At 38.0% G+C, this 20,419-nt stretch overlaps 1 protein-coding gene across 2 annotated transcripts in view; it reads right to left on the bottom strand.

Annotated features, from left to right (window-relative positions):
- CRYL1 (crystallin lambda 1) overlaps positions 1-20,419 on the bottom strand; it is a 151,094-nt gene that overhangs the window by 31,385 nt on the left and 99,290 nt on the right. For both annotated transcript variants that reach the window (XM_045797133.2, XM_087865243.1), the window contains one exon: positions 426-587. In XM_045797133.2, coding sequence (XP_045653089.1) covers positions 426-587 — 162 coding nt within the window. The remainder of the gene's footprint in view (positions 1-425; positions 588-20,419) is intronic.

Genomic DNA, 20,419 nt, shown 5'->3' with positions numbered 1-20,419 from the left:
TAGCAAAACTGGTCCTACTTTGAATTGTGTCGAGTAAACTGCACAGCACAGTGACATGGCTACAAAATCTTACTCAATGTATACATTTTTTAAATGTAGCTTTTTCCCTGACAGTAGCATTATGTGTTTAGTAGTTTCTCTCTTCAGCTGGACAGTGAGTCTCATAAGAGTGAAAATGTGTAAGTATGTCTCATTCTATCCCATTATGCATTGGGTACGCAGGTACAATTCAAGGCATTTTTGGATTAAATTCTTTTTTAAAATGCCGGTATTGTACTACTTTCTATATTTATATAATTTTAATTGTGTGGCATATGAATTATACCTCAATAAAGCAGTTAAAATATACTAGCAGATTAGTCAAAATGTATTGCTCTAAAAACCAGAATGAGATACAACCAGTTCTTGAGGTTTAATGCACTCACGGGATGGGCCACAATGCACTGCTTCACGTGCGCCAGGCCAGCAAACAACTTGGAAGGCAGGAGGCAAGAGGTGGAGCTGCTCAACACAACTTTATCATCAATGATTTGGTCTAACTGAGCAAAAATCTTCTTCTTCAGCTCCAGGTTTTCTGGCACGCATTCCTGGAAAGGACATATTCAAATTACTATTCATGATGCTGCACTCAGTCAGGCCCCAAGCAAAGCATATGTCATGTTTGATTCATTCCCCAAATGAACCAATCAGAAAACTACTAGCAAAATTTAAGAGCAAAACAAAAAGCTGCCGAGAAACGCAGCCAAATCTCCATAACTCTGGAAACGGTGACATGCTATGGGAGTTGTATTTTCTAGTTTTACATGGGTCTTAAAATTCTCATAATAGAAAAGTCGACCAACTGAAAATTCCCGTAATAAAACACGGTGTGCCAAGTCTTTGGGGGTGGACACGACAGCTCCTTTGGCAAAATGCTACAAACAGCAACAGTAGTCATCACCACTTATTTTCCCTATCTGTCCTGACCATCAGATCAACTTATCTTCAAGGAAAAATCTTATCTTCATGAAATGAACAAACATGTTACATCCATAATTCCCAAAGGCTTCTTGAGCATCCATTCCTAGGGGAAATCCTTTTGAAAAGGACCTTTGTTTCTAAAAATCTAAAATTACTTTAATAGGGGCATGGGAGGAGGACAGAGGAGCAAATTTGGATTAAGTGCTGCAGATAACACGGCTCTGAAATTCTAATCATGCACAGAGCCGGGGCAGAGGGAGATGACATTTTTAAACACCCAAGAGCGGGCCCGCAGGTGAGGCCTGTCCCTGGGAATGTGATACGCACGGTGGGTACTGCCCTGCTGCGGACAGAAGCAGAATGGGAGAAGGGTACTCAAGCTGCTCCAGCACTAGAAATACTAGAGGCATCCTTACCCTCCTGCCACCAACTCCTCTGGGAACGACACAGGGCCACTCCTACCCAAATGGGTCACAGCTTACCTGGAGGCAAGACGCCTTTCAGGGCAGGTATCATGAACTCCCAAAGTTCCCCGGTGAGTTTATAGGATAATAGTCTCAGTATGGCTCGGTAATCATCAGCATCAGAATCCACTGGGTGCTTGTCAAAAATGCAAATTCTCAGGCCCTCATCCCAGACCTACTGACAGTCGGGGCCAGGTGGGGGGAGTCCAGATACCTGCATTTTTGTCAAACATTCCAGTGATTTTTGTTCCTACTGAAGTTTGAGATCCACTAGTCTGAGGTGTGGATCCAAAGTATGAGTCATCTATACTCTGAGTGTGACATGCTACCAAATACGTCCTCGAGAATCTCTCCACTCTGATGTCAGAGCTCTGTCCTACCCTCCTCCCCCAGCTACTCAGGGACCAACCAAGGATGTCCTGATTAGGGTATTAGCATTGTGGTAGCAGAAATGGTATAAACACCAGCAGATAACCAAAAGTGTGTAAAGGTGAATATGAAATGCTGAAGGACTACTAGTAATGATATGAAAAACACCTCTCAGGGGCGCCTGGGTGGCGCAGTCCTTAAGCGTCTGCCTTGGGCTCAGGGCGTGATCCCAGCATTCTGGGATAGAGCCCCACATCAGGCTCCTCTGCTATGAGCCTGCTTCTTTCTCTCCCACTCCCCCTGCTTGTGTTGCCTCTCTCGCTGGCTCTCTCTGTCAAATAAATAAATAAAATCTTAAAAAAAAAATTACCCCTCAAAAATAAAGAAAATATGTTCAAGTTTGATTATTTTAATACCTAATCATTAATAATGAGATCTAATATACTGAAATCAGCTGTGTAAATATTATGACAAATTCCATTTTTATATCCTCTACAAGATTAAAAAAGTTCTACTCTGAGGGTAGGGAGTCAATATTGTATTTATTTATACTTTTTAAAATATAATCAAACCATGTGAAATTTTACTAAGGACAAAAGATCGTATAAGCGCCACATCTCAAAGACAGAAAAAAAAAATGGAGTCATTTAAGAACTGTAAAGGCCATTGTATTAAATCCCCTTATCAAAAAGGGGAAAAAAGCTACAGTAGCTGGCTGGTTGTACTGAGTAATTCCTGGATCAGTTAAGTCAGCAAGTTGGGTTACGTTTAAATGGAGCCTTGTAGTAAAGCCAGAGACTAAGAATGATGCAGATACTGTTTAAGCTAATAAAAGAGTCCTCGTGAATAGCCTTATTGTTAGCCTTTCATGCAGATTCCCCCCTGAAATTCTATGCCTTTCTTCAGATCATTTGATTATCAAAGAGGCAAGAAAACTTGAACCAGAGGAAACCCAAACCTGCTACAATTATGTAAGGGTTTTTTAATAGCACATTTGCTTTAAGTTTTGTTGTTGTTGTTGTTGATAGTAACAACTGTGTTCAATTTGGTGGGCCAGGGTTATAATGCCTCTGTCCATGTCAAGCCTTGAGTTCATTTCCTTGCTATTCAGGAGGGAACCAATACTCCTTGTCTGAGAAATGGAGTCTGAAACGCTATTAAATCAGGACCCTCATCACTTGTGGTTGATTGCAAAGCTAAGAGAGCCTGAGAGGAAGGGCAGAGAAAGGTACCAAACAATGAGAGAGCTGAGAACCTAAATGCCAAGCAGGCTTGCTCTCTCTAAACTACAGCCATGTGACCAGGTGAGAATCCAGCCAGTGCCTTCTCGAAGCAGCAGTGTTTTTCAGGGGTCCTTTCTAGAGAAATCACCACTGAAGGTAATAAGCTTGACTTGGCTTAAATTAAACTCTGACAGCATTTTGAAAGCAATGATGATTATCTGTTTCTGTTCTGTTTGTTTTGAAGTGGGAAGGAGACACAACACATAATAAAATTCTCACACACAACCACTATAAGTCGGTACGCTCAGATTTCAACAAACAAAACTCTGGGGAAAAGTAAAGCACATGTAACTTCCCAAGTACCACAGCCCTACCTGGTACATCAGAAGAGTTCACTCATCTCAGGCAGTACCACATAGTTAAAAGGTAAGGTCAAGTTTAAACACTTTTTCCCTTGCCTTCTTGAAAGGAAGAAACTGAATGATGGTATTATAGGTATAACTTTTAATTCTCTCTAACTTACATTTTAAAAAGTAAATCATTTTTAAACTTTGGCGTTTTGTTATTAGTCAATGTTAGTCAATTAGGAATGTTCTAGAAAAGCAACATGGCCACAGCAAGTGAGTGTACTGGATAATTCCCAGACAAAGGGAATAAGAACTCGCTTCTAAAATTTACTCACTTTCTGTGCAACAATACCATTTTCCAAAGCAAATATTTTCATGGGGAAAATTAAATTTCATTGATTTTTTTAAAAAAATCAATTCAGGCATTTTAGATAGGTGTTCTGTTGCTAGAAAATCTACATTTGTTAATACAAAACATCTGGAAGCAATCTTCAATGTGCTTTCCAGAAAAAAAGTAAAATTAAATTAGAAGACCTCAGTATTTAAAGTATTTTACATGCAAAGAAGTTCTATTAGCCAACAGACATGAGGAAAGACATGGCAAGAAAAGAAAGGTGAGCTAAGACCCCACTGCAATCATGGCAGAAGCAAATTCATTCTCAAACCCGAGAGAAGTGATCCACATTACAACGTCTGTCAGTGCTGATTATTACCTATTCAAGTTTTCATTATCACAGGCAATAAGCTGTACTATGCCCTAACCAGGGGCTTATTTTTTTCCTTAACATCAATAAAAAGTTTTAAAAAACATATTACAAAACCCAGAGTTTACAATAATCTATAACAAATTATAGGAGCGCCTGGGTGGCTCAGCTGTTAAGCGTCTGCCTTCAGCTCAGGTCATGATCCCAGGGTCCTGGGATCGAGCCCCGTGTTGGGCTCCCTGCTCGGCGGGACGCCTGCTTCTCCTTCTCACACTCCCCTTGCTTGTGTTCCCTCTCTCACTGTCTCTCTCTGTCAAATAAATAAATAAAACCTTTAAAAAAATAAAATAAAATAAAAAAATAAAATATAATAAAATAAAACAAATTATACCCAATCTAGAGAGACCTTTCCAAAGTAAAAATCAGTGTAGACCGTATTTAGGAACGTTACTTCCTGGGGATTAGGTGTTATGGTTACCAGGATTACTGTTGTTTGCTTTAAATAGCAGTCTTTTCTTTGAGCGACCACAGGGGATGGAGAAGAGGCTGAAGTGGCACCTGCAACAATTGCTGTCCTGATTATGAGTCTATGTTCCATCCTCATTCTGATGCTATTTCTGGTACCTTTTATCATTTATTTAGAACTCAGTTAAAACACTTGCCATGAAAAAAATACAATTAAAAATAGTTCATTTAAGCCTGCAAATAGCATATAGTTTTACTGCATTTCTAAATATTTCTCATGAGGAAGACTCGGGACTTTTAATACAAAATTTTTACTTAACAAAGTGCTGGGAATAGCATAAAACACAAAATTGGAGGAGAATTAAGTAAGGCATCAGGAATGATTTTTTTTTTTTAGATTTCATTTATTTGAGAGAGAGAGAGCAGGCAAGCGTTCATGAGCTGGGGGAGGGGCAGGGAGAGAGGGATAAGCTGACTCCCTGCTGAGCACAGAGCCCAATGTGGAGCCATCCCAGGACCCCAAGATCACAACCTGAGCTGAAATCAGACACCTAAACAACTCAAGCACCCAGACGCCCCAAGCGCTGAATTTTTTTTTTTTAAGATTTTTATTTATTTATTTATTTGACAGAGATAGAGACAGCCAGTGAGAGAGGGAACACTAGCAGGGGGAGTGGGAGAGGAGGAAGCAGGCTCCCAGTGGAAGAGCCTGATGTGGGGCTCGATCCCAGATCACCGGGATCACGCCCTAAGCCGAAGGCAGACGCTTAACGACTGTGCTACCCAGGCGCCCCCCAAGTGCTGAATTTTTAAGAAGAAAAATGAAAAATAAGTTGATGTGAAGGATATCACATCAATCACTGAGACCATTTATTACCAGTGAGGACTATCTTTAAATTCCAGGTGACAAATCTGAGAAGACTACATAAATTATTTTCTTGTATGACTTTGTTTTTGCCTCCATATCAAACACACTTTAGTATAAAGCATTTCCATCAGGGAATCTCTCTTTATAATGAAGTAATTCTCAAAGCAGCAGAGAACAGGGAGAGGGTCTATTTGTGATATTTGGAAGGAAATTAAAACACGATGCTTTTTTTAAATAATAATTGGACTAGATACTTCTAGCCCAAACACTTTGTTATTGCAATGAGTGAAACAACAAATTGCATTCAACATTTTGTTGGATGACAACCACTGTTTTATGAAAACTTCTCATTTTTGAAAACTCTATAGTATCATAAAACTAGTTTCACTTGCAACCATGTATATATTTGACTATAAAATAATTTTATAGTACTTTCCACAGGAACAGCAACACCAAGGCAATAGCTATCTGTATCTTGACTCCGTCTGTCCAGAGGGGACACCAAAAGTCAAAATTTATGGGTATGACTAAAACAGTTCTTATTTATTCTTCAAATTTCTTTAATAAAAAAAAGTCTAAAATATCAACAAGTCAAGCATCCAATTTAAGAAGTCAGGAACAGAACATAATAAATCCGAAGAAAAATAAAAAGACTACAATAAAGATGGCAAAAACCAATCAAATAGAACTAGATTTTCTCAAAACTCAGTCCCAGACTCCTCTCTTCTCACCTCAATTCTCTCCCTAGGAAATCCCAACAAAGCCCACAGCTTAACTCACCAATCTAAAGATTCAATTCACCTTTTATTTCTCCTTCTCAAACTATCTTCACATGGATACTTCACAGGCACCTCAAATTTATCTAATCTGATCCCCTCTTCTAGTGTTAGCTGGCATATAAATTTTCCAGTATAGAAAGAAAAACCTTAAATACTCTATTAATCTCAAGAACCATAGGGAAGTAACATCACAATTCTAGTCCCCTGCCTACAAAATCACTAGGTTTACGGTCTACTGACTCTCATTATTTTGTAAAATGTTTCTGTTTTGTTTTGTTTTTGTACAATGTTTCTAAAGCATCAAATTTATGTGATAAAAATATTTATAATCAGCAATGTTAATATTTAGTAGTCTAATACTAAGTAACACTATTTTAATGACTACCTACTATATACTTAAAGGTGTCATAAAGCCATTCCCCCCGCCCCAGTACAATCATATGACCAAATCCAGAGCGTACTAAGGTATAAATAAGCATGATGCAGGCTCCAAAACTGGGGGAGGAAGGAAATTTTGTATTTCAATATTCTAAAGGTTTACATCTCACATGCAAGAGAAAATAAACATACTAAGAGAACACTGCCCATCTTTTGAATTGACATTTAGAAAATGGCTATATTTAAACAAACACCAATACTGTAAAACAGAATTCAAAGATGAAAGCTCCATGAGAGTAGGTCTTTTTATTTTTACTTTATTGCTGTATTCCCAGCTCCAAGAATAATGCCTGACGAGGAGAAGGTATTCAGTAAACATTTGTTGAATCAATTAATTAATTAATTAATTAATGAAAAATTCTGTGATGTAGTCAGTTTCATACAACACCCCACATGCTCATTGAATACATATTTACTCTTCTCGATCATTACATTATTTTATAGAAAATGTCTAAAGAGGACTGAAACAATAAACACAAGACACCTCCCCTGCTTTCTGGCAACCCATGGGGCAATCCTACCCATTCCTAGACCTACACATTCAAAACAGACTTCCATCTGCCACGGACTAAAGGTCTGTTCTCTTTTACTAAGGATTTGTTCTGACTTAGGAAGATACTCCACTGAAGTCCAGGCATTTGTGTCTCTCCTTCTTCCCCCAACTCTGCAATAGCACGGAGCTCTGAGTGTGAACTGATCTGTCTCCTTTCAGTATGTATGTGATGGATGGACTCTCAGCTACTGCAATCTGTTCCATGCTGCATAGCAGGAAGCTGGCACTACTGCTAAAGCCCCTCCCATTATTCAGCTACTAGTCATGCTGCTAATCCCACAGATAGGACTCCATGCTAAAAACAACCTCCAGTATTTTTTAATAGAAAAAAATTCTGTCACCTATATCTAATGCAATGACTCCCATTTCATTTACAGTATAAATCATAACATTATGCCACAACCTACAGAAGCTTCTCTTTGTATATGTATTTGTGTACTAGTCTAGAAGTATTTTGGAATCTTGAAGAAAGCTAATACGTGAAGTAGATCCACTGAGGGGACCTTGGGAAGATGGAAGTCTGAAACTGGCTGACAAGTTACTATTAGCATTAACATCTGAATTCAAATACACTTCTGATGAGGAACTCGTCTATGTAAGGAACTTTCCTACTCAACAGAACAAGAAGATGTAGACCCTGCTTTTCAAGAAGCACATGTTTTAAGAAGCACATAAAACAAAAACAAACAAAAAACCCAGACATTCATGCAAGTAGCTATAACAGAGCAGACAATATGCACTGTAACCAAAGCAAGCAACATGACAATATGGCACCAAGCGAGAAGGCCACACTTAGCTGGTCAGACTTGAGGATTACAGACACTACAGAGTCTGGTCAAAGTAGGAATACTAACATAGTATCACCAACTGCTCTTAAGTGGTATTGGTGAATGGGGGGGTGGAGGGGCACACATGTTAGTAACAACAGAAGGAACATTAAAATGTTTCTATCTGGTCTCCAAAATGTCTTACTTACCAACCATAACCCAGGGCCTACCACTGGGCACAGAAGGAGCTATAACAATAAATTACTTGTAGAGAGCATTCCACTTTTGATAATGGCACACTAGGTTGTCTGCGACAATCTTCCTGCTGAGAACAACTAAAAAAGCTGAAAACATATAAAAAATAATCTGTCTGAAACAGTGAAGAACTGCAGGCCCAAGATTCGGGTAGTAGGGAAACTTGGAGATATAAGCCTCACATACAGCTCCTCTTTAATCCTCAAAGCAATTGTTTATTTCAAAAGCAGACACAAAATGACTGAAATGATAAGCAAGGCTTTTGGCAGACTCAGAGTGCTGAGGGAAAACTGGAGCTCAGGGCCTGGTAACTGCTCTAGGCTTCCAGTTGGGACCCTCAAGGGCTATACCCTGGAGTAACAGTGACCAGTCCTCACAAGCCTCAACTTGCCTCAACTCATTTCAACCCATGATTAAATTAGAGATAAGCTCCTAGCCTAGCTTCTCTGGAGGACAAAAGCATAACTAGAACCTTGGTTTTTCATAAGCCATGTCTCACACTTAAACAAAAAAACAAAACGGATAGCAGAGAAGACTTGACTGAAAACTAAGAGAGAAAACAGACTTCAGAAATAGACCTATAGGACATCCACAGAATGGTGTCACCAGATATAAACTCTGAAATAACTTATTAATATGTTTAAGAACTAAAAGATACTGAAAAATTTTAGCATATAACTAGTAACTATAAAAAGAATCACATAGAAACTCAACAACTGAAAAATACAATGAAGACTTTTAAAAGACAGACTTAGCTGAAGAAATAAATAATTTGGAAGATACATCGGGATAAAATATCCAGACTGAAGCATGAAGAGACAACAGAATGGAAAATACAGAAAATACAGAATACAGAAAAGAGCATTGGAAATGTTGAAGAGTTCTAACATACAGGTAAATGCAGTTCCAGAAAGAAGTGAAGTGAAGTTGGGGAGAGAGAAAGAAACAAAAAGGGGGGTGGATAGAAGCAATACATAAAGAAAGAATCGATTTCCAAAACTGACTAAGAATTATTATAAAGTGATTATGATAATATGGACACCCATAGAATGAGACACTATAACCATTAAAGTAAGGGAGCCTACTTTTCAATACTGAATTAAATAGTAAAGTACACAAGACAGGTTAGGTAAAGAATATACAAGTCTCCCTTACAACTGTAAAATAAATGTACATAAAATATTGGAAGGAAATATACAAACTGGTAATAGGGACTCCATCTCTGGGCAATAAGAATACTAACAACTTTATTCTTTTATAAATTTTCTAATTTTCTGTAATCACCATTAATTACTTATACAATCAGAGGAATGTTATTTAAAGGATATGATTTTGTATTATAGTAAGATTAGAATTATACATGGAAAGAATGGAAACATGCATATAAACATACTATCAAGATTATAATCTAAGAGCGATGGGATTAAAAGTGATTTTTTTTCTCCATTTTTTCAAGTTTTTACATTAATTTTAAGGCAAGACAATGTTTAAGGATAATATCAAGAATTATAAAGAATCTGAGATTTTGCCCTATATGGAAGCTAACAAGGTTGCCCGCCATAGTTTCACAGATGCTCACAGAAGACATGAGACTCTTGGGTCAGAGATGAAGGACAATATTACAGGATATCAAAACAGCATGAGCTTCATGTTCACATCAGTTCTCCTTATCCCCAAGTCCCAGGGGGGGTAACGTGAACGGAGCCAGCTGGATCTGGGTTTGTGTCCCAACTGAGGAACTTTGAGCTTATTAGGAAACACAAATCCCTCACAACTGACTATAAGCAACCCACCTGACCAATGCCCCAGAGGGTGACAGCAAACAAAACTGCCCTTTGCTCCAGAGAGAGACATTCTATTTTCCAAGGCTGTTAATTATACAAACATCCTTGAAAAGTTAGTCCAGAACAGAAGGGTCTCTCTTTCCCATGAGCATTGAAAAGAAAAAAAGATAATGAATCTCACAATAGATGATAAAGAATGTTGGCCCAAGGATGATTTTAACAGTAAACTAAAATTCTATACTACTCCTAAACCTCTAGCCAAGAAAGGAAAAATTCCCTTCCCATTGAAGATTTTGAAGGGTTTCTCTAGCACTAACTATCCCCAAATTAAAGACTCTATTTGATGCAAAACTCTTCTTGGTAAAACAGTTAATGAGAACACACACCCTACTAACAGGTGTATGTTTAGTCAGAGCCTCTATATTAACAAAGTTGCAATCCTTCTCGATTAAAAAAAAAAAAAAAGTCTGACACCATGAGTCACAGCCTTAAATTTTTGAGAATGAATCCTATTTTAAGAATTGAGAGCCTGGGCATAAGGAGGAGCTGTCAGCAGCTTTTGTCACCCTCTTGGTCATTGGTTGATTCATTGGTCTGGCTAGTTTTACCCTTTCTGCTCACTAAGGAGGCCACTTCCCTCAAGAAAGAAGATCCCCTCTTCATTCAAATGCATGAAAGGACAGTGAGAGTACCAAGCAGAGTGAGTCTTTACCCCTCATTTTACTCAGCTCTCTACGTCACTCAAACTAGTCCACTAGGGATTTTAAAAAAAGATTTACCTTTTTTGGTATAAGCAATAGTAAAGTAACAGCCATTCTAATCTTGCATATAGCTTCAAAGAAATATAGTATGTAGCTTCTTGTGTCTCACTATTGCATTAACTCAGGCAATATTCTTGGCTAGTTAAAGACCTCTAAGAAGCTAGCTCAAAGACAGGACCAACTAGCTGGATAATGAAGTCCACACATCTACACATTATTTAATCCAAAAACAGCATCAGGAAGATTCCTTGCTACTCCTGTGATAGGACAGCTAAATATTGCTTACTAAGTACTAAAAAAAAGTCCCTCCTCTGTGGCAAAAAGAATTTTATAATCCAGTTTTTAAAAAATTTAGCAATCATTTCTTTCAAGTCTATATTTATGCCAAAAAGATTTAGCCAGCAGTTGAAATTTTCTGTTCCACATTGCAACAGCCTGACAGGCTTCCTCCTGTGCAGGACAGCTGACAGACAAGTCTACAAGTGCATGATGAAACCCACTAACATTCTAATTCACTTAGGACTACAACCAGTAGACAGAGAGTTTTTGAAGTTCAAACGTCCACAGGAAAAATCTAAGGGAAATAATTGGAAACAATTGTGACTCCACATTTGACTCATTCAGAATGTGAATAAATACATTTTGATTCACTTAAGTGACTAGAGACAATAGCATGAAAACCTACCGTTGCTGAAAACCCATTTTATGTTGGGTGAAGGGAACGGAAATAAAAACCCTTATCCGTGGGGGATGAACAGGCACAGATGCTGAGAGAGAGCTAAGGGCACTGAGGAAGCCACATTCCCAAGCACCACAGACATAATGCCTGCCTAAGATAAAGGCCTAACCTGAACCACAAGAAAAGCCCCTCTCACTGCTCCCCATCACCAGGCTAACCAGTGTAAAGTAAAACGTAACAGGAGAATATTTCTGGGAGAGGAACAGAATGAGAATATGGAAGAAGATCCTCTCTGAGGGCAGTGCAAAGGGAAGACTGAAAGGTGAAGGTGAAGATACTGAGGAGAAAAAACCTCAAGCCCACCAGTCTTGATCTTAAACACAAGGTATTACTAGAGGAATTTGAAACCTATAGTGTACCAATAGTGACCATAGCAATTACAGACCTTAAACCTTGACCACCTCCTAAGCAGATTAACTCAAATCCTCACAGTAAAAGCCTCACAGAAGAAAAGGCATGCCAAATCTCAGGTGTAAAAACTGTTTACCTCAGTCACTATTGTCCTACTCAAGATGTCTGGCTTTCAAAAACAAACATTTGTGAGGCATAAAAACAGTGCACACCCAGAGACAAAGTGATCATCAGGACCAGACTCCAATATGAATCAGATGGTGTCATATCTGACAGTGAATTTAAAATAACTACAATTACTATGTTAAGGGCTCTAATGTAAAGTCTGAACATGCAAAATCACATGGGTAATTTTTAGCAGAGAAATGGAAACAATAAAAAAAGTACCAAAGAGAATATTAAAAATGAAAGAGTAACAAAGAACACCTTCAACTGGTTCATTCACAGACTCAAACAGCTGAGGAAAGAATCAGTGAACTTAAAGATGAGTCAAGGGAAATTATCCAAAATAAAGTAACAAAGAGCAAAAAGACTGAGAAGAACATACAGAGCATCCAAGACCTGTAGGAAGAGTATTAAATGACTGAACACTTACTTGTGCAACTGGAATCCTGGAAGAGACAGGGGAAAAAATGAAAGAAATAATGGTTGAGACTATTCCAATACTAATAAAAATCACTAAATCATATGACCAAGAAGTTCAGAGAATACACTGCAGGATAAATAATTCTCCTTCCCCCCAGACTCTCACACATCTAGGTATATCATATTCAAATTGTTGAAATTGCTGAAGACAAAGAGAAATATTGAAGGAAGTCAGAGAAAAAAGTCACATAATATATACCAGAACAAAGGTAAAATTGCAAAAGACTTTGTGAGAGATCATACAAGTTAGACGATAATGGTGTAACATCTTTAAGTGCTTGAAGAAAAAAACCTGTCAACCCACAATTCTATACCCAGTAAAATTATCTTTCAAAAATGAAGAAAAAAAACTTTACTGAGAAAAACAACACAGGGAATTAATTCCCATTAGATCTAGTCTATAATAATTTTTAAAGGTAAGTTTACAGACAGAAGGAAAAAAAGATATCAGACTGAAAACTGGATCCACAAAGAAATGAAGAACACTGGAAATGGGATAAACGAAGATAAAATAAATGTTTTCTTATTTTCAATTCCTCTAAAAATATAACTGAATATCCAAAGCAAAAACAGTATCAATGCATTGTAATGGAATACATTAATTGATTTTCAAATACTGAATAAGCCTTGAGTATGTGGGATAAATCTCACTCGGTCATGGTATATAAATCTTTTTTTACCTTTTTGGATTTGATTTGTTGATATTTTGTTACAGATTTATGTATCTATGTTCATGAGAGATATTGGTCTGTGCTTTTCTTTGATAGTAATGTCTTCACCTGGTTTTGATATTGTGAAAATGCTGGCCTCATAGGATGAGTTGGGAAGTATTCCCTCTACTCTGTCTTCTGAGATCGGAAAGAATTGATATATTTTCTTCCCTAAATGATTGGTAGAATTCACTAGTGAACACACCTGAATCTGTTGTTTCTTTTTAGGACGAGTATCAGTTATTGATTTCTTTATTATATATAGGCCTATTAGATCATCTATTTCTTCTTGCATGAGTTTTGACAGATTTTGTCTTTCAAGGAATTGGTCCATTTCATCTAAGTTTTCAAGTTTGTGGGTGCAGTTGTTCACAGTATTCCTTCATCATTCTTTTAATGTCCATATGATCTGCAGAGATGTCCTTCTTTCATTACCCATATTAGCAATTTATATCCTCTTTTTATCTTAGTTAGCCAGCTAGAGAGTTATCAATTTTATTGATCTCTTCAAAGAAACAGCTTTTGGTTTTGTTGATTTTCTCTATGGACTTCCTATTTTCAATTTCATCGATTTCTGCTCTAATTATTATTTCTTTTCTTCTGCTTACTTTGGATTTAATTTGCTCTTCTTTTTCTAGTTTCTTAAGGTGCAAACTTACATTATTCATTTTAGATATTTCTCCTTTTCTAATATACGTATTCAATGCTATAAATTTCCCTCTAATCACTACTTTCACTGAAACCCACAAATTTTAATAAGCTGTGTTTTCATTTTCATTTAGTTCAAAATATTTTAAAATTTCTCTTGAAATTTGTTCCTGAATCAATGTGTTATTTAGAACTCTATTGATTAATCTCTATGTTTTGGGGGATTTTCCAGTTATCTTTCTGTTACTGATTTCTAGTTTAATTTCATTGTGATATGACAGCAGATATCCCATGATTTCTACTCTTCTACATTGTTAAAGCATGTTTTATGGCCCATTATATGATCTGCCCTGATGAATGTTCCATGTGAGCTTGAGAAAAATGTGTATCCTGCTGTTGTTAGATGAAGCAATCTATAGATGTCAATTATACCCAGTTGACTGTGGTGTTGTTGAGTTCAACTATGTCCTTACTGAGTTTCTGCCTGCTATATCTATGCATTTATAATAACGGGAAACTACAAAATCCTACATTAGCAACATACTTAATGGTGAAAGACCAAAAGCTTTTCTCTTAAGATCAAGAAGAAGGCAAGAATGTCTTTTCTCACCACTTCTTGCCACTGTTCCACATCATACTGGAATGCCTAGCCAGTGTAACAAGGCAAGAAAAAGACATAAAAGGCATATAGACAGAAGAAATGAAACTGTCTCTAAATGAGACATGAATGTTTACATGGGATCATGGAAGATCCCAAAGAATCTATGAAAAGCTCCTAGAACTAGTAAATGAGTTCAGCAAGATAGCAGGATACAGATCAATCAAATCAACATTAAAAAGAAAAACAACTATATTTCTATATTGTAGCAATGAAGAATTGAAATTTAAAAACAATTAACTACCATTTATAATAGCACACACAAAAAAAGAATTACTTAGGCATAAATCTAACAAAATACTTAAGTATCTGTATGCTGAAAACTATAAAACGCTGACAAAATAAATGAAAGAAGATATAAATAAAATGGAGAGCTATACCATGGTCATGAACTGAAAGACTCAACAGTGTTAATATGTTACTTCTCCTCAATTTGATTCTGAGTCAACAAAATCCCAGTAAAAATTCTGGAAGGTTGTTCTGTAGATATCAAAAACTGCTTCCAAATATTATATGGGAAGGCAAGGGAACCAGAATAGCCAAAACAATTTTGAAATGGAACAGAGTTAGATGACACACTATTCAATTTCAAAACTTACTATAAAACTACAGTAATTTAGAGAAAGGAGGATTGGCACATACTGTTACATTGACACATGCATCAATACAATATAAAAAAGCCCAGAGATGACAGATCTGCATAAGCACAGACAGCTGATTTTTCACAAAGGTACAAAGGCGGGTCAATAGAGAAAATACAGTGTTCAACAAATGGTGCTGGTATGATTGGATTTTCCTTATGCAAAGAAATGAACCTTGGTCTATACACTTTATATAAAATTAACTCAAAATGATCACAGACAAAAATGTAAATTTTAAAACTATAGATATTCTAGAATAATACACAAATGTGGCCTTGGATTAGGCAAAGAATTTTTAGAATAAGATACCAATATCGGAAACGTGAAGAGAAAAAAAAATTGATAAATTGAGCTTTACTGAAACTAAAAACTTTCATTCTGGGACTGTTACAAAAAATGAAGAAACAAATTACAGACTAGGAGAAGTATTTATAAATCATATTTCTGAGAAAGAAGTTGTATCCAGAATATATAAAGACCTCCCAAATCCTGACAATAAGAAAACAACCTAATCTTTTTAAAAATAGGCAAAAGGTCTAAATAGATACTTAACCAAAGATGATACGGATGGCAAACGAGCATGTGAAATGATTCTCAACATCATTAGTGATTAGGCAAAGGCAAATTAAAGCCACGATGATATACTGCTACATTTTGATTAGAATGGAAAAGAGGGATGCCTGGGTGGCTCAGTCGGTTAAGCATCTGCCTTCGGCTCAGGTCATGATCCTGGGGTCCTGGGATTGAGTCCCGCATGGGGCTCCCTGCTCAGTGGGGAGTTTGTTTCTCCCTCTCCCTCTGCCCCTCACCTTCCTTGTGCCCACGCGCGTGCACTCTCTCTCAAATAAATAAAATCTTAAAAAAATAAATAAATAAAATAAAACTAGAATGGAAAGGAAAAAAGAAAATACCAAGTGCTGACAAGGAGGCAGAACAACTGGAACTCTCTACACTGCCGGTGGGAATGCAAAATTACACAGTCACTTTGGAAAATAGTTTTGCAGTTTCTTATAAAGTTAAACCTATATGCACAATCTCACTCTTAATAGAAATAAAATTTATGTACATACAAAGACCTATGTGAGGTTTACAGCATCTTTATTAAAAATCATCCAAAAACGGAAACAAACCAGCTGTCTTTCAACTGATGAAACTATATAACCTTACAATGGATTACTCCTCATCAACAAAAAGAAATAAGCTGCTGATCAACACAGCAACATGAATGAAACTTAAACCCATTTTTCTAAAGAAAAGAAGCTAAAAACCAAAAGCCTACAGATTATATTATTCCATTTACATGACCTCAGAAGGGGAAAGGAGGGATGCAAATTATAAGGATAGAAAACAGATCAGCTGTGGCCTTGACTATGAAGTGACATCATTTGGGGGTGATGGAACCGTTCTATAAGGAACTATGGGGTGGATACAAAATTCTGTATGTTGGTCAAAACCCACAGCACTATACATACCAACAAATGAATTTTTTGACTGCAAAATGAATCTCAGGCTGTGGCAAATGAGTCCAACTATTTTACAAATGAATTACATAATTGCCCTGAGACAAGGGGGTAAGAAAGGAGCTGGCCTAAGTAACTTTGTTGTTCTTCCAAACACAGTGTTCTTCCAAACTACTTTAAAGTAAAAGATAAGAACTGTGCAGGAACACTGTGCTGGAGTTGGTATACTTGTTTTTCACAGAGGTATGGGTTAACAGTTTTGAAACGACTTTGTATGCATACAGGGTTGAACAAATAAATAAATATATCGTAGATAATGAGAGCCAGTGTTTCACCATCAAAGAACAAATAAAGAAAAGGGGGAGGCTAGGATGAACCCAGTAGAGCTGGATGGACATCAGAGGTATGATCATACGAACTTGTGATTTTTGGTTTTTTAAATACACATATATGAGTAGATAGAGACAGAAATAAAAATAGGTATGTGTGTACATATATGAGTGGATAGATACAGAAATAAAAATAGGTATGTGTGTATATATGGGTTAATATGCATATATTTCCTAGCTCTGTCTACTGAGAGGGAGGGCCTGGGTAGCAATGGACATACTGAATAGGCTGATCTTACTCTCTGAATCAGCAGGGCCTGCAGCAGCCTTGTCCCTCCTAATTCAGACCCACTGGTTCTCTGGCTTTGCTTCCTCCTTCTGTGTTACGGATGAGCTGGTCTTCCGACCTCGGGGTGCATGGGTGGCTCAGCTGGTTGAGTGTCTGACTCTTGGTTTTGGCTCAGGTCATGATCTCAGAGTCATGAAATCAAGTCCCGCATCGGGCTCCACATTCAGCAGGGAGTCTGCTTGAGAGTCTCTCCATCGCCCTCTGCCCTTCCCCCCATTGCACATGCACCTGTGTACTCTTTCTCTCTAAATAAATAAAATCTTATAAAAAAAAAAAACCCATCTTCTTTAAAAAAGTTTACTTCTCAAACCACACTTGAATAGTAAAATGAATTCTTTACACTAACTGTTTTTTTCAAAAGAATGTTATAGGGCCATTGTTAGAAGACTTAGATAGGGCATATTAATAAGGGCATAAAATGCCCATAATCCCACTACCCAAGACACCATTGCCCCATAATCTCAACACCTAAAATACCATTGCTGTGTATGCTTTTCTTCAATGCATGTTCTCATTTAAAACTAAACATTTTCTACAGTTAACAACATACATAATGTGATTCCATTTTTGTTACTGTTCATGTTATGTAGACCTGGGAAAATGATTAGAATATGATACAACAAAATCCTGAACCATAATTTTCTCTGGGCAGTACTGGGTTACATTTAAATGTCACTTCTTTCTTATACCTCCCCCTACTACCTGTAATGTGTTTTTGTAAAAGAGATTGGATATAAAACTAACATCCCTAAGTCATGGTCAAAACAACAACCTGACAGACAGATGACAGATAGGTAAGATGATAGATAGATAGATAGATAGATAGATAGATAGATAGATAGATAGATTAGCAAAACAACCTGTTACCAGCCCCAGAGAAACAGCCTTTGAAGGAAATAAAAACAAAAGTGGCTAAGAAGATATAAAAGTTCTCAAAGGGAACTATGACTCTCAAAAAAGAATTAACTGTTTAAACCACATTGTGACCAGAGGTCACATGTACTCACAATATGAGGAAGAAAATCTGACCCACAATTTAAAAATCAGAATTAAAAATTTTGATCTCTTGCCTGATTGGTTAATGTGAAAAATCTGAAGATCCAGCCAATACCAGATGTCCTTCCTGAGGATGAGTGCCACTTGTCCCTTTTGGCAGGGACACCAGTTCACTGCAGCTCAACCTAACCAAGCCTCCCTTCATGCACCAGCCAGGGCCCTGGAGAATTTGAGTTTCCCATCCCTGCTCTAAGCAAAGGGGAATGGAATCGATCAGTTACTAATGTTGAACAGAGTCTAAATCAACCTGTATATAGGATTTAAAATATCGCTAAGAGGTCTAATGAAAATCAAAAATTCTCATCACACATACGTGAGTACTGTTGTCAAAAAAGGAAAATTTCTGTACCTCACTGCCTATTCACCTCCCAATTCTCCCTGTCTCACTTACCCACCACTCGCACTCTTACACATCATCTCCACCCACCCTATTTATAAAATGTGTACGCTTCCTGTTCACCTTACCTTCACCTCTCATCTGCTCTCCCATGACACAATATGTTATTCCCTCACTTCTCTTCAAAATTCGCCCATTGTAGACATATTCGCCTCTCAGAATATCCTTCCTTCCTACCCCAGGTTTCCCCTTCTCTTCTTAGCCAGCTACTCTCCTATTATGTTCACCTTTGCCCACCGCATACTCTCCATGGCCTTTCTACACCCTCTTCTGTAACTCAGGACAGGAAAATCATTGTCATGGAGGACAGACAGATGAGGAAGTCTAGGAAAGAATGTGGGGGAAGCTCTGCAGTAGCAGAAGGCAGGCAGATGAAAAGGGGATTGTGTCATTGTCAGCGCACTGCTTCTCTGCCGCAAACCCATACTGCTTTGTCCCGCTCCCCAATACTAGGAATGCTTGAGCAGAAGGGGCTCCTCTTCTGGTCCTCACTACAGGCTACCAGGGGGATACATGCACAACATCCAGGGTTGCTCGCCCCCTTAGCTCACCAGAACCTGGCAAGAGGTTTCCTACTCCCAGTCCCAGGTCAAGATTTCTTGCCGACCAGCCTCCGCCTACAGCTTCAGACCAGCTACAGACCAGGGCAGCACAGGGAGCGGAAGCATGTCTCCACCCATTCGGACATAGCCACACCTCCAGCAAGTCCGTACCTAAGCCCTGGGCTGGGGACACCTTCCAAGTTCGTTCCTTCCCTGGCATTCTCCCTCAGCCCAAGGGTGTTCCTTAGTGTTCTCTGCGATCCTCTCTTAGAAAGTAATCCCCTATCACTCGTTAATAATTTCTTCTATTAAGTTGTCCCTGTTCAAATGCTGATGAGCCCTCCTTGTAGGGCTCTAACACAAAGGGACTAGGTCTGCTCGCTGGAATCCCAGGCCTAAGACAATCCCTGCCACACCAAAATAGTTCTCAAAACTCGATTTGGGAGACTTTGGGTTATTCTCTCTATGGTCTCTCTAAATTTGTGAGAACAGCTGATGTGGAAATGAGTTCAGACAAAATGCAACATCCATCCAATTCCAGGATAATGACGCAAAAATACATCACTAGGCCTAGGGCACTTACTTTACTAGAAATCTTGAATATACTTGTAACTCAGGAAAAAAATACGAAAACAGAAGATAAATCCTGACATATATATGACTTACTAAATGTATAACTCAGTCAACCCAGCTCCCTAGTCTGTCAAATGGGGATAACACACTCCCTGCTCAAAGGCATGCAAGTGAGGCCATGTTGAAGGGCCTGCTCTGTGCCAGGCACCCCTCCAAGTGCTGCACAGATGAGCTCATTTACCACACATTTACTCACTTTTCATGACTACCGGATGGTCATGGGTACCGCTATTATCCTCACGGTACAAAGGGTGAAACTGAAGCACAAAGAGGTCATACAAGCTGGTGGCTCAGGTCAACCAGGTAACATGGGGCAGAAGTGAAAGCTGAGCCAGGCATTCTGCTCCCACAGCTAGATTCTCAACTTTATAAATACAGATTCAATCAATCCTAAAGATATTTGCAAAAAGTTACAGGAATATATGGTTTATTCATTTACTAACTAACCAGGAGAAGGAACCCTTAGCACCAAACAGATCAAGGGCTGGAAAATACTGTATGTCCTCTATCTAATTTGCACACTT

This window comes from Ursus americanus, chromosome 10, assembly GCF_024610735.1.
Source record: "Ursus americanus isolate L20-20 chromosome 10, mUrsAme1.1.p, whole genome shotgun sequence".
NCBI classification, from domain to species: Eukaryota; Metazoa; Chordata; class Mammalia; order Carnivora; family Ursidae; genus Ursus; species Ursus americanus.
Note: the sequence above shows the minus strand (reverse complement) of the source record. Positions and strands in the feature narration are given on the sequence as shown.